At 42.3% G+C, this 15354-nt stretch overlaps 1 protein-coding gene across 1 annotated transcript; it reads right to left on the bottom strand.

Annotated features, from left to right (window-relative positions):
• On the bottom strand, nucleotides 1-2419 carry BCL2A1 (BCL2 related protein A1). Its single transcript, XM_009276555.1, has 2 exons — nucleotides 1919-2419; nucleotides 1-413 (listed from the first exon to the last, which is right to left on the bottom strand). The coding sequence occupies exons 1-2, from the start codon at nucleotides 2336-2338 to the stop codon at nucleotides 309-311; spliced, it is 525 nt and encodes a 174-aa protein (XP_009274830.1). The 5' UTR covers nucleotides 2339-2419; the 3' UTR covers nucleotides 1-308.
• Between the last annotated feature and the right edge of the window lie 12935 nt (nucleotides 2420-15354).

The following is a 15354-nucleotide window of genomic DNA, read 5'->3' as shown; positions in this document are numbered from 1 at the left end:
GTGCAACAGAGATCCCAAGACCTGTCTGGATGTGGAGGATGATCTCTCTCTCGAAGCAGTCCTGCCTGGAAAGGGCGACTTGAATTGCTGCATGATGTTGTGTCAATTCCTCTTTGGAGGGATATCATCTTCAGGTTTGACAATTAGGATAGCATGTTAAACATTGTATTTAGTAAAAATAAATACAAATAAATTAAAAACAAATTATGGAAGAATATTATTTTCGTGTTGATATTGCTTGGAGGAAAGCTTAGCAATGAAGCTTGTGGCAATATCTAGATTACACATGAATGGCAGGTCCGTTTATTTCAGTAGTACTCTCTGAACAAGGAAAAAAGAGCTATGAACATGGCTGTAATTTTGGAGAAAGATAGTAGTGATCTTCTTTCAAACTTTGTTAGGAAGCCATTTTCCTGTGGAAAAGAACATGCACGGTTAGGGACAGCTTAAAAATAACGTGTAGGAAAAACACACCACTCTCTGCTAGTATCGGATTAACAGAGTGCTACACCATTGTGCATAGAGGGACAGGTTTTCCGAGCTCTCCCTCCAAAAGATGAACAGGGCTTTAAAAACAGCGGCTGAAAATAGCTGCACCTTGCTGCATGTTTGTTTTATCTCCAAGTCAAGACTCTGCCCTTGCTGTGTAAATAGAACATGGATGTGAGATGTATCATCTGAGCCCACATCTTAAAGGAAGATACAAGTACTGTGTTTGTGATGTAGTAATACACTTATAAATATCTTCCTTTAAGCCTCCTTATTCTACTACAATGAGCCGTGTATTATGACAGAAAGTTGCCAGGAATTGATACTTCTCTTAAATAAAATTGACTCTATTTGAAAGAGATGGAAAGAGAAGCCTTTACAATAAATCTGATGCATCAGGGGTCCATGACTTACTGTCACCTTCTTTTACTGTTACCAGGCAGAGAAGGACCAAAGCAAGCAAAAAGAGAAGAAAGGAAAAGAAAGACACTAGAAAACAAGTGAGGGAAAAAAGTAATAGCAAATAGGAAATAGAAGTGGAACGAGAGAGGGGTGGAAAGAGAAAGTGACATTTACGTATAGGTGAAGGAAAAAAGCACCAGGGAAATAACTCTGACAACTCTGATGCCATTGATTCTCAGTTTCCCCTAACTGCAAAAGAAAAAGGTATTGGCATGATGAAACTCTGCAAAGCAGAAGGGACCTCTCCTCCACTGGCAGAAGGGAGTTTCAGCAGCTTGGCAAAATAATCCACATATTGACAAATGGTTTTCTCAGCATTGACCATCGGTATATGGAAGTTCTAGGATTACCTCAGTCCAAACAAGCAGAAAAAATTTAACCCCAATTGCACTTACTTGTAAATTTGTTTAACTAAAACTGATTTGGGGGATTAAAGAATGGCTTTGTTGAAATCCACAGCAAAAGTACTGACTTCAGCTGTGAGGATCACACCTGTATATTCTTCCCTTTACTTTGAACTTTAGTAATTTTGGACCAACTCCTCTATGGAAGCAAAATTGCTGCACTAACCTTAGGATGCCACTTAATTTTAGATTTAATAATGGGAAATTTAGCGGCATGCATTGTTTCACCTGCTTTGAGCAGGAGGCTGGACCAGATGATTTCCTAAGGTCCCTCTCAAGCTGAATTATCCTGTGATTCTATGATTCAAGACTAACTCTAGGGTTTCGACTGTTACAGGTACAGAAAGTGCCTTTTAAAAAAGAAAGTTGTCTTTTAGCATTGTTCTATTTAAAGCAGAAGCAAAGCTTTCACTGTAAGTCTCAAGGAGACATTCCAGACATCGAATATTAAACCACCAAATAAAACACTGAATAAAATGATTTTGACAGTGTCTGAAATAATAGTTTTCCTTAATTAAACAAAATCTCCTAATCTAGACTTTGGTGGAAAATGAGAAACTTACCCAGCCACCGTTCGCATCTATCCATTCGGCTTTGTTGTTAATTATGTACTCTGTGATGAAATAAGAAATCTGCTCCTTCTCCTCTCCAGTCAGCCGAACTCCGTGCTCTTGAAGCTTCTTAGTGAGAAGACCTCCAAACGTAAATATGGTCATAATTCGTCCCCAGTTAGTATTTCCATCAGCAAATTTTTCTTCCATGACACCATTGAAAATTCTCTTGGCAACAGCTACAGAGGTAATATCAATCCTGTCCAAGAATGGTCTGAGAGCCTCCTCGGTTTGATCTTGCAGCGAAGATGCAATATTTCGCAAGACGTGAGCAACCCTGGTTTGGGCTGGTCCGAGGTGTGATTCCTGAAGCACATACTGCAGATAATCTTGAGCTAAGTAATAAACGTAATAGAACTCGGCAGTTTCCATTTAGAACGAAACGTGGAGAGCAGTGCACCACTCTTAATCAGGGTTAGTAATGAGCAGCCACAGGACATGCACACAGCTTTGTATCGTTGGGTTTTGATGGAATTTTTTGCTTTTACCACAGAAGTTCTTGTAAAAACCTAGTGACTTAATGATTGTGTGGGTTGTGGAATATGTCACAGCGGAAATGAAAGAAAAAGCGTCTGCTCAAGGGGAGAAAACATGTCTTCTTGACTGATTTATTATTTCTCTAAATAGCATGGTTCCACAACTAAAATCTACCAGCTTTTACCACATTCTTTAGCAATATAAATTGGCATTTCCTAGGGACTTTTGCTGTGAAACATTAACAAGATTTGGCATTTGGCTTACAGACTGCTGAGAATGGTGTATGCTAGCAAAGGTTAGGCATTCGGCTTGAAAAAACATGCCTAAAAATTGTATGCTATAGGAGCATGCAGCCCCCCCCCCATCTGCCCCCCCCTCAGTCTGTATTGCAGGTTAATGGGTTATTTCTGGTTCACAACTTTCTGAAGAAACTGGTAGACATTTCCAACAGGGTGGAAGAATGGATAAACTTTCTTCAGCACTCAGGGAGCTTTACATAGCTGCAAAAAGTGGGAACGCAACAGTGGTACAAGTATGGATGGAAAAAGGGGAAAGCCAGCTTTACAGCATTATCCCCTGTTCCAAACTTCCCCCCACTCTCTCTGTGAGCGCTCTTCAAGGTCCCTCTTTGAAGATTTGAATGGGTGGCTTCAAAGATTTCTTTCCCCCACGGGGAGTTCTGCTGTAAAAGACATTATTAGTATAAAAGACAATGCTAATGCAGACAGCATGTCAGAACATGGGATGGAGAATATGGGGCCAAGCTAGTGATGTGTGATACCATCTGAATCTTTCATGACGGGTAACAAAAAAGTATCACGATACCTACAACAGCTGCTCTTAGATTCAAATTTTTGGTCAAGCAGTTATTTTCTGGGAGAAGGGGCAGGGGTGCCTAGCCCACTCTTTCCTTACAAACCTCTTCTCCTGAGGCAACCTGATCTTGCTAGAGGGTCAGGATGTGTCTGTGGAGAACCTCACCCCATTGCAGAGGCTTCAGAGCAACGAGCAATTTGATGTTTGGAGACCCCTCTCTTTCTCCATCCCCCTTTCTTCATCCCTCTACTTCTGACCCACCTCTCATTCACGTCTCTTCCTTCTCTGAAAGCAAAAGGCATTCCCGGCCCCACACACCAACAGCTCTTCTTTGCTCCAAGGATGGCGGTGAGCCTGTTTCCAGCCATGGGTGCTCTCTGTTGCTCAGATCTATGGCAGATGAGCAAAGCTGCGTGCCTGGTGGCCAGCACAGGGCTCAAGTCTCAGATATCAGCATAGCACTGGCACCTAATCATACTGGAGCAAAGCATATCTAGACTGTGATACAGCTCTGGTGTCGCGATATTGCTAACCCTAGCTAGCCCCCCCAAAAATGTGTATGCTGCTGCTTTGACATCACGGTTTTGCAGAGACCCATTGAGTAGAACAGGGTAGTTTCCAGTTCCTTCTCAGTTTTTTTCTTCTGCATGTGGTGAGTCTGGCTCAGAACGACCCAGTAATCTTCCACGCACAGCGGGGTTTGAAACCTCAAGCTATCACCAGCATAGCACAGACATCAATCACTTCAGCGATTCAGGAAAATATTTCCCTCGTTTTCTCTTGGAAGCTAAGAAAGAGGTGGCTTGGTGCTGTGTTCACCTTTGGGAGAGAATGGGTTTAGGAGGGCTGTGTGAGCTGGAAAAACTCTCGTGTTAGATGTTACCCCCCGGGAAGGATGCGATGCTGGGACTGGGAGTGGGCTGGGGGTGGGCAGCTAGCGCTCCTCCCCGCCGTACACACACACGTTCTTACCAAAGCTCATTTTGAAAGTTCAGAGGTGTCCTCTATCCAATACCTGCAGCTGCTGCTTTGGCAGAGCTGTTAGGCTGGCTTTGCCTTTGTTATGTTCAGTGATTTCAGCAAATTGCCAACATTTTATGAGGAATGCAAATGAAAAAAAAAAAGGCTGTGACAGTCCTTAACTCTTCCCAACTCAGCTAAATCTGGGCAGAAATTTCTGGGGCAGAGGGAAGGCATTGCTCTAGCCAGACAGCTTCCCTCCTGTCAGATGCTTGCTGCGAACAGGGCTGAGAGAGGTACTCGAGGAAAAATCACAAGAATCCTTTTTCTATATAGCACAGTCTGTGAAGTTACAGATCACTCCTGACTCTCTTAATAGTTGATTAATGAAAAGCTTTTTGTATTCTTTGTGAATGTAAGTAATAGTTAAATATGAGAACAATGAACAATACCTAAGGGGACAAGTTGTGTGTTCTTCACCGTCAACAGCAGCAGAGCACAGGCAGAAGCAGATATTTCTTCATTAGTGTAGCATTTAGGATTCTGAGGAGGGTGATGAAATAAGGCTATGAATATGTCACCGTTATTGAAAGAAATCAATGTTAATACCTCGGCAATTTTGGTGCAAATGCTGCCACTTACAGTCTCTTGATCTCTTAAAGGGCTGTAAGGTGAAGCTCGGAGCTGGGCTCCCAGGCGGGGGTGGCAGCTCTGAGCAGACACCTCTAACAGCAAGCTGTGACACCGGTGACCAGAGCTCAGGATGTAGCTGTTGAAGCTGCCCCGGGTCTATCGACTTCAATGTTAGACATGTTTGTTTTTCAATAGCATGTAGCGGAGGGTACAATTCCAAGTGTTGGATGTTTAGTAGCAATGACAGTATTATATATCTATATACATAAAGAGTCAGACCGGAGTGCATAGCCCAATCTTCCCCAGCTCTAATGGTCAACTCCAAGCACTGTAAGAAATCAGCTTTGGGATCTCTTACCTGTGTTGTGCCACTCTAACGCTCTGATTCTCCTTTTCTACATTAGGCAGTGCCTTCCTTTCTCCTACCAGACTTTATTCACATTTTGTAGTTATAAGTGAATACCTTTAACTTAATGAATCTCTGCTTTTCTTCCTACCTGCTCTATCTCCCCAGTGTTGCATAGACTGCATTCTCATACGGTGCATTGCTTCTTTCTTCTTCTCCTCTTTGCTGTGTATACTTTGTCTTTTATAAATGATAAGTGTTAATGAAAGGTTTGAAACAGAAACCAGCTTGACATGGAAGCTCAAATGCAAACCCTCCCCTCGCTACCTGGAATAGCAAGGGGCTTCAGATACTTTCATTTAAGTCTGTGCTCTGTGGATTTGACTCCACATCCTACCCTAACCTGAAAAGGCTTATTTTCCAGAACAGATGGTAACTGAGTTGACAGATACTCATAAAACTGACTTGTGAGAGACGATGTTATCTCATCGTGTTCGAGACAAAACTAAGCCAAAATGACAAAAGCTTCGTTGAGTTATTTGTGCTGCATCTGCCTTGCCAGACTTCTTCCAGTTCCAGGTGAATGTGGGAACTGTGAGCTCTTCTAAGGCAGCTGAGCTTTGTCTGGAGGAACAGTCTGAGATTCTTACAGATTTTTTTCTGGCTTTCTTCCCTTTTTGATGTCCAAACCAGGATGATTTTTGTGTGGTACTGGATTTCATTGCAAAAGAACAGCTCAGTTCACTTGTAGCTTTCCAGCTGTCCCGCACAGCCCTGATAGGAGACTTCAGGAGGCTTTGGTGACTTTTATTTACCCTCTATTTTCCTAGAAATAGGAATATGCCAGCTGGCTTTTCTGTGAGCTGAAATGGTTCGTTGGTACTAAAGGCAGAGGCAGGTTTGCCCAGTGGAGTGCTGCCACCTAGTCGCAGCCGGCCTGGCTGCAGACAGAGGAAGGAGCCCGGCACAGGAGAAATCCCCGTTACCTCCCTGGACCTCGAATATGCGTTCAAGTCTGTGCTTTGAGAGTCTATATGCAGAAAAAAACCCTAAAATACAGTAGCATTGGGACTCATCCCCGGTAATGATCTAAATTAATAAATGATACTGTGTTTCCCGAAGAATTCTGTCAGCTGGGAAGCGCCAAAGTCTCCAGTCCAAAGCTTGGAAAGGTCATCTCCGTAAGAAGTTTTGGGAGCAGTTCATTCTAAAACACTTCAGCCCACCTCCTAATGTTTCTAGGGTGGAGACAGAATAGGAAATATCTGTAGCAAGATCCTGGATCTCAAATTCTGTGGCAACTGAAGGAGAGACGTAGAGCCAGCTCACATTCTGTGTATCTCAGGAGATGCAGATGTAGCACAGAAGACAAGCTCCAAGAAGGACAGGCGGATGTAGCTGGTTTCTGCATCTTCTGGGCCAACTGAGAGTTTCTGGGCCAATTGGAAAGCCAAAGTGGTCCCCAACATAAACTAAAGCAAGTAGCTACTCCAGCTTACTGTTGAGCTGGGGTGCAGTCCAGAATGACTGAGGGCTGACCAATATGGCATAAGCTCCCTTCTGGTTCCCAAAGAGCACACAGCAAAGGCTGGGGGGATGGATCATATGAAGATGCACACCGTGGCTCTCCATTGCTCAAGCACGAGAAGAATTCTGAGAGGCCATTCCACTCCCCTTATGACTCCTCCATAGCGCTCCGGCGACATAAGGCAACTATAGGAAGGGCTAGGTTTGGCTGTGTTACTCAGGGTTCAGCTGCTGCCTCGTCACTTCCTCTGGTAACTCATCTCAACTCAGAACTTGGCTTCTTCAGGACCCCAGCTTCTCTCATCACCATGAGTCAAGGGGGCAGCCAAACGCACTGCTCCACTATGCATGTGCCATGTGTCATCATACACGTGTGTAGACACATGTTCTACATTCTCATAAGCCTTTCCAAATGTTTAACTAGGATTAGGAGAATTTGAACAGATGGTCATAGTTGTCAGCAGTGAGCCACAGAAATGTAAGGCTCCCTAAGCTTCCCAGACAATGGAGCATGAACAGGTAAAGTCTTGGTAGAAGCTTAGCAAGATCTTGCGGATGCCAGCAGAAACACCCTCCGCTGAAGCCAGCTTCATTGCTGAAAATATTTGCTCCCAGAAGAAAGAAAAAAAAAAAAGGTCCGCTTGTGAGTATTCATGAAATAAGAATTCGAGAGCTCATGCCTCAATACCATAACCAAAACTTTGTGTGTCCCTCGCACCCACAAGTCCAGGGTAGTCTTGACTTTTGGTTCATTCTGCTGTGGCAGGTGCAACGTGAACATGTGCAAAGTCCATCTGTATATTGATCTGCAGCTTTGGTTCAGATCTGTGTCTTCCGAAGACATAACGCCATCAGGAGAGCCAGGCATTCAGCATCAGCTGCACCAATGCTTTAAAGCTACTTTAAACGGTGGTGACATTCAAAGTGTGGTGAGACAGCATTTCAGTAACATACCTGAGCCTAACTTAGCATACAGAGAGTCCCGCTGGATGACATTTTCAAAATACGAACAAGATTTAGGTAAAGAGTTTCCACTGAGCGTGAATAGGATATAGGTGCCCAGGCCCTTTAGGTGCCTTCGAAAAAAATTGCAGCTATTCAATAAGGCTGGTAACAGTTTGAAGTTAGGCATGCTTTTAAATCCTTTGCTATTTGATTTTCCAAGGGAAGCTTATGTATCTCATGTTTTTGAAATAAATAGCTTGAGAATTCAAGCTCACTTCAGCAGGTACAATTTACCTGGACGCCTCAGAGGTTTGCAGTCCTCTACATCAGCCCTCCCAGGAGCGTGCTCGCTTCTGTGCTTCTCCCTTATTTAAAATATCAAGCCTGCATCTGCTCCTGTTACTACTAGAAACCTTTGCACTGGGTCAAGTGTTAGTGATTCATAGATTAAATATGTTTCCTTTAGAATATAATGTATTCTTTAAATAAATCATTTTACCCCCCATTTATGATATCCCCTCCGTTGATGACCCTATAAAAGAGGGTTGTAGCAACACCAGTATTTCTACTATAAATCACTCTTCACGGAGGTTCATAACTCATCTTTAGTTTGTTTTATATGCAGGGTTCCAGTCTGGGGGCACATTTGTTTTTATTCTCCTTTCAAATTGTTTTGAATTATTTTAAGTTATAAAAATGGAGAAAACTACAAATGTACAGTGTAAAGATATTTTCCTCTTTTATAATCAATCCAGAACTTTGAATTCAAATTAAAATAATGTATTCTTTTAATAAATCATTTTACCCCCCGTTTATGATATCCCCTCCGTTGATGACCCTATAAAAGAGGGTTGTAGCAACACCAGTATTTCTACTATAAATCACTCTTCACGGAGGTTCATAACTCATCTTTAGTTTGTTTTATATGCAGGGTTCCAGTCTGGGGGCACATTTGTTTTTATTCTCCTTTCAAATTGTTTTGAATTATTTTAAGTTATAAAAATGGAGAAAACTACAAATGTACAGTGTAAAGATATTTTCCTCTTTTATAATCAATCCAGAACTTTGAATTCAAATTATTTTTAAGGAAATTAATGTGTAATGTGATTTCAGTAATTTTCATACGCTAGAAATAAATATTTACATTAAAACACATTTCTGAATCCTAATTCAGTAATTTTGCTACAATTTTATTACCTTCTTAAATGTGTACTTGCATGAAAATGTGGTGCTAGTGCCTACTGTTTACAGCCTTTTTTTTTCTTTTTTTTTTTAAACCCCTTCATCTAACACACGAGGAAGACACAGAATACATTGCCGTTTGGTAGGACTTTTCTGAAGTCTAAAAGCAGTTGGTATGAAACTCGTTCCATCCACCTATAGCCTAAGAAACGGCTGCATACGGTAGAATAAAATCTCCTGCATAAGTCAGCTGCAAGGAAGAGCCTGTGAACCTAATAGCCCAAACAACCCTTCTGGGGGGTTTTTTAATCCAAACTGCATTTCTCATTCTTCTGATTTGCACCATTTCAGGAGACACTCTGCTGTTGGCACTGTGCAGTATTTTCAAGCCCACAATGATTACGTGTAAATTGCTGCAAATTATAGCAAGAAATTAGCTGTAACTCCCATGGTGTATTTTTATCCTTGTGTTTCTTACGATTTTCTGATCCTCCAAAAAAGCATGCTGAGATGGCATTTCTGCGCTCCTAGGAGAAGGCTGTGAGCAGAAATAGCTAACTAATCTGTCTCCCCAGGTATTTATACCACATACATTGCTGTGCTGTCTGAGCATGTAATACTATCCCCTCAATCTTTTTAAGTGAAGTGACGTCCTGTTAAATAAGTGTGGAGGAAGCTGATGCTACCATGACTAGTTATCCAAACCTGCTGCCATTCTTTAACCAAAGCAGAAAGAAATTTGCTTTTTAGCTCATTTTTTAATCATATAACTTTACAGTGCTCTGTGCTTTGAATTACGTTTGCCCATCACTTCGTTGCTGTGGCTGTGTATCTAGGAATTAAGCCTGCACGGACACTGTAAGCGTGTTAGTAATGATGCTAATACCGGTGCCTGCTCCGGCCCTAAAATGCTCTGTCTTTCAGAAAGCCGAGTTCTTTTAGACCCTTTCAAATCATCTCGATGCGAAGCATTTACTTATTAGTGCTGACTGTTATAGCCAATAAAGCAACGCCTAAATGCCCCAGTCAGGAGCAGGGATCGCCTCGTGCTGGGTGTTTCACCCATTAAAGCCAGGAGGAGGTTCCTGCCCCAGCTCACTGAGCGTGGGGAGAAGTGCCGAGCCGACACGAAGCCCCCCGGCTTCACAAAACAGCGGGAGTGGGACCGTGATAGCCTTTCATTAGGCAAGAGTGAGGATGATTGCGTTTAATCTGTGAGGCATTTTAATGGCTATCGATAGCAACAGCAAGCAAACTCCATACCAGCAGTTCAGTGTATGTAATTTGGAGTTTTCACAATAAAATCCCAGAATAACCATTCATCCTTAGCAGGCTTGCCTTTGTATCGATTTGGGACTAGATTCTTGGCGTGCCAGGGAATTATGCATCATAATGACTTAATCAAGGGCTTTCATAGTTTATTCTAGAGCCGAGAAACCTTTTTAAACCCAAACGCAGATGGAAGCTTGGACCCAGCAGTGAGTGCTTTGCTCATGAAGTCAGAGGAGCTCTGCACAGACTGACCCCCTGTGCCTCAGCAAAGCTCTATTGATTTTGGTAACTTCATCTGTGCAGGGATGTGAATCTATCTACAGGGAGCTAAATGAAGCCTAAAGTTATTGATTTTCAAGAGAAAAGAACTTTAGTTAAGGATCTCTTTATGTTTTCTTAATTATTCCTAATTTTGAAACGTGACATCACAGCAGACTAATGATATTAAGGAGCGACAGTAAATAAAACAGCCAGTTTCACATGATTTAATGCAGCAAGACCAGAGAGAATGGGATTGACTGAGTTAGACAAGGTTTTTATTTGCTCTTTGTGCTGGATAACTGTTAATCACTCAATGAGAAACGCATTTCCAATGGCCGGTGCTCAAGCAACATAAATAATAGCAACATCCTTGTTTTTCCTTTGCCCTTAATCTCCTTTTGGAGGCTTGACAATAAACAGCCATTCCCAATCTATTTTTGCAACTCAGAACCCAGATCCAAAAAGCCCCCATCAAATGTAATTAGTTTGCTTTACATCCCTCCTTTATATTCCTGCGCTAATAAATGGCCGCTGCAGTTCCACAGGGAGTTCATTTTTCTGGCTGCCTGCAGGAGATTGAGAGTTGTTGTCTCACTTGAGTACAACTCAATTGTTAGCTGGATGTATTGGCAGGGACCAGTGCTCCCTACAAAAGGTGGCAAGCCACAAAGTCTAGAGTCATTATATTCGGGATAAAACTCGGTGTTGCTATGACCTGGCAGACCCCTTCAACTCTCGTGAGTCTTGGTTTTCCCACCTGTGGCATGAACTTCACCAAAAGATTTGCTGATTCAGCAAATACGACTTAATTTTTCTACTTATACCACAGCTCTCCTACGTGACCTTGAGAAAACTACTGGCCTCCCTGTGACTCAGTTCCCCGCTTCTAAAATAGAGGAAATCAGAGAATTACATTCAGGTGTATGTCTTTTCCCTATATTTAGCAGCCTTCCCAAGGAGGCATGTTAAAGGGAGTTTATGTGTGTGCCTCAGCTGGTCTGGGTCATGCTGGGATGGCTTAGCCCGGGCTATTGATGACAACAAGTCTGTGGCCACAAGCCAAACGGAGCTGGAGCAGGTAAGAGCTGACTCAAAGGCGCATCACTCCAGTCATTTGCCATCTGTGTGTGAGTCAGAGCCCTAATATTTGTTTTCTTCTCTCCTTTGTTGGAAGTCGGTGGAGCTGTTCATTTGTACAGCAGCCAGCACGCTGGGACCTTGATCTCAGCCAGGCCTAGGTGCTAGTTTTAATGCATAGTCTAATGTAGCATGTTATAGAGCGAGATGCTGGTTTTGGCATTTTTATATATATATATGTATGTGTGTGTATACCTCTTGGATCTCATTTTTCTCCCACATGACACTGTAGCTAGCAGATAGATCTGCCTTAGAGATGCCAAAGACGTAGAACTCATAATTCTTTGGACATATGCTTTGGTTAAGTCACCAAAGATCGAGTGCTTGTGAGGCAATCTGAAAGACAGCTTTATCAAGTTCATCTCTTCAAATCACTTTTCTTTCACAGTAAGGCTTGCTAGCTGTAAAATTATTCTAGTAAGCTGTGTTACCACACTCTGAGGCAATTTGTTTTCTTGTGCATTGATCTTTCATCAGGGTACTTGCTCCTGAAAACATTTTTCCTTTTTAACCACTTAGATAGAAGCTAATTTTGTATAATCTGGTAATTGGTGTAGAACAACATTTCTTTTGCAGTCTGTCCTTTGTTATTTGCTAATCACTTTTTCTGGATAGTCAATTTGTGAGTGGATTCCTATTCAGTCATGGTCAGATTCTTTAGTGTTTAGTGTACTAAATTAATTTGTTATGTAGCTCTCCAAAATAGTTTAAAATGATAGATTTCATAAAAGGGTAAAAAATCTCATTTTAAAATAAAGAAATAGTTTTGTCAGTATGTAATGTTTTGCAAATGGAAAATTGGAAATAATTGTAATAACAATAAACTACATTTATAGTTAACTTGTAATCTAATGGAAACTAATCTCCCTTAGAAGGTAAAAGCACAACACACTTGCATGATGTAGTCAGGCTTTCTGCTCGTGGTGTTCAGCTGGATACCCAACAAAGAAAATAACTGGGGTTTTATTATAGTAATTCCTTGCCAGACAACGCTCTCTACATTAACCATGGCCTCTGGTGATATCAGGAGGCGTTTTAGGTGCATTGGGGATCTCTAGCTATTGTGTCTCTTTAAGAAAGTGTTTTCATCCTAAAGCATCCATGCCATCCAACCCTCTTTCTTCCTTTCTGCAGGTTTAAAGCCCTGTCCTGCAGCCTCACATGCGCGTGTGTAAGTTTTACTGATGGTGCATCCTCCTGCGTGGAGGGAGGCAGCGTGCAGCTGCAGGATCCAACCTGTAAAGCTACCATCTCAATTCTAAAGAGCTATGAACACTTCTATCATCTTCTGAGGAAGCAGGGCTGGATAACAAAGTGTGGTCCAGAAGCTCTGTCCTGGTTTCGGTTGGGATAGAGATAATTTTCTTCCTAGGAAGAAACCAGAACAAGCTCACACTCTGGAACAGGGTTCAGTTTTAGCAAACGTATTCCCTGATTCCTGGCGATATTAACAAGATAAGAGTGCTGAGACAAACGTTTACAACCCCAATAACACACTGAAAGTGGTGTTCTGCTGTGAAAAGTGACTCAGTAAAAATGTCACTTCCAAGCTGCAGGATTATTGGCTCCTACTGAGTCCAGACCAAATGTTCTCAGTTTACAAGCAAAAATACAATATTTATTTCTTAGCCGCCAGCCATAAAAAGGGGTTATGCTCTCGGTCGGTTGCCCTGTAGCCCATGTAGTCATTTCCCCAGGTAGGTGTTGCAGTCATGACTTCGTAGTGTTTTACCTCTGCTTTATATTTACACTAGCCAGGTTGCAACTGGATGTGAATAAGGTCAAAATAGGCTCTTCCTTCTGATAAATGTATGGCTATTTGAATCAGGTCATCTAGTCTGCCCTCTTTGATAACACAAACCATAGAATTTCAATTAGTACCTTCTTGTGTGTAGCTCATAACTCCAAGCTAAGACAGGCTCTGCTAGCTAGACGAACCCCCCACAGATTGTTCCTTTCATTCCTTTTAATGGTTTTGCAGAGATCTAACAATCCAGAACGGTTGCTCTGATTCACACATGCTGATGCCTTGCCTTGCAACAACTGTTGTGGTTCCTTCTTCCAGAAGTTATTCCCTCCCACCCCTCCCTGCTTCTGCCCTGTCCCTCCTGCAAAGACAGCTCGACTATTCATCAAGCAGAATCTGAACTGCCACAACCCGGAGCTCAGCAGATCAAGGTGAACAAACACCAGTTTCAATTGTCCTTAATACCCTGGGTCTCAGTTTGGAGCAGCACAGTAGCTGTGATGCGAGAGCTGAGCCATCCTTACGGCAGAGGCAAATCTCTCTTGCCATCTTACTGTAAATCAATCCCACTCGTCCATCAGAGCCTTCAGTAGATGATGTGTGGCTCTGGAGCTATCTGAATGGTGGTGCAGTAATGTTGTAAACCATCTTTCTACCCTGTTTGATATTCGGTGAATGTTTGTTCTGTACCACTGGCATGTTTTGCAGCAGGTTCAGTGGTTAAACAACCAAAATGATAGATAAGAAGTTCACCGTTAAAGCTAAATGCCTTCACTGGTGGTGTCTTTCTGACCATGTTCCTGTATGTCCCTGTACTTACTTGATTTCGGATACGGTGACAAAGATATTCTCTCATCTTTAACACTACACAAACTATAGCTGTGATGCGAGAGCTGAGCCATCCTTACGGCAGAGGCAAATCTCTCTTGCCATCTTACTGTAAATCAATCCCACTCGTCCATCAGAGCCTTCAGTAGATGATGTGTGGCTCTGGAGCTATCTGAATGGTGGTGCAGTAATGTTGTAAACCATCTTTCTACCCTGTTTGATATTCGGTGAATGTTTGTTCTGTACCACTGGCATGTTTTGCAGCAGGTTCAGTGGTTAAACAACCAAAATGATAGATAAGAAGTTCACCGTTAAAGCTAAATGCCTTCACTGGTGGTGTCTTTCTGACCATGTTCCTGTATGTCCCTGTACTTACTTGATTTCGGATACGGTGACAAGATATTCTGTCATCTTTAACACTACACAAACTACTGTTGATGTCTCTAGTTCCCATCCCCCCTTTATTAAAGTTTGGGATTTTGGTACCTTCTGACATATTTAAATTAGGAAGAATGCGAGTCATCACAGGCTATCCCTTGTTATCGTGGGTAAATGATTGCATCAGTCAGTGTTGACTCCTAAGGAATTTGTAGAAATTTATTTCCAGGGAGCAGTTGAGTTATCAGCCTACAAAGGACTGATCGATAGCAATTGGTTTCAGCTATTACAGTGCTTTTAATCTGGCACATCGTCCCTTTTGTCATGCAACATCACAGGGTTTCTTCTGGCTTGAGGAACCTGAAGAAAGGGAATATTGACTTTTGAGTGATTAAAATCTGGGGAGCTTTACCTTCAGTTTGTCTATAGCATCTCTGTATAGACAGAACAAACTATTGAAGTTAAAAAGGCAATACTGTGCAGGGAAATTTTAGTGCAGCGGTTTAGCCATGTATGTCTGGCCATATTAATGGGAATCCTACTGCTGAATCCCTGTGCACCCTGCCAAATAATTTGCCTAATGATTTTGGTTAAGCACAGAAAACAAGCACCATCTGAAACTGTTTGTTTGACATACTCTGCTTGATGCATGGGAGCCAGAGAGAAAATACAGCGCTGCAATGCGAATAGCTCGGTTCCCAGTACTGTAAGTGAGGGGAGGAGGCTGGTGTCCTGGAACATCAGTGCTCGCTGTAACGGATCCAAAGCCTGGACAATGAATCCAGCTTTTATCCTGCTGCTAGGAACGCACCTTTCTTACCCTAGGTCTCAAGAGTCCAGTTGGGCAACTCTTGACTGAGTTGGGCTCCTGGCTTCAAA

Source organism: Aptenodytes forsteri, unplaced genomic scaffold (assembly GCF_000699145.1).
Source record: "Aptenodytes forsteri isolate BGI_AS27 unplaced genomic scaffold, ASM69914v1 Scaffold1, whole genome shotgun sequence".
Classification (NCBI taxonomy): Eukaryota; Metazoa; Chordata; class Aves; order Sphenisciformes; family Spheniscidae; genus Aptenodytes; species Aptenodytes forsteri.
The sequence above is the reverse complement of the archived record's forward strand: the minus strand, read 5'-3'. Positions and strand labels throughout refer to the sequence as shown.

What these genes read in the sequence shown, in the direction of transcription:
- BCL2A1 (XM_009276555.1), bottom strand. Translation starts at nt 2,338, where the DNA reads ATGGAAACTGCCGAGTTCTATTACGTTTATTACTTAGCTCAAGATTAT. An exon ending in TAGATGCGAACGGTGGCTGG is followed by an intron (nt 414 to 1,918) that starts GTAAGTTTCTCA and finishes TCTTTTCCACAG; the next exon opens with GAAAATGGCTTCCTAACAAA.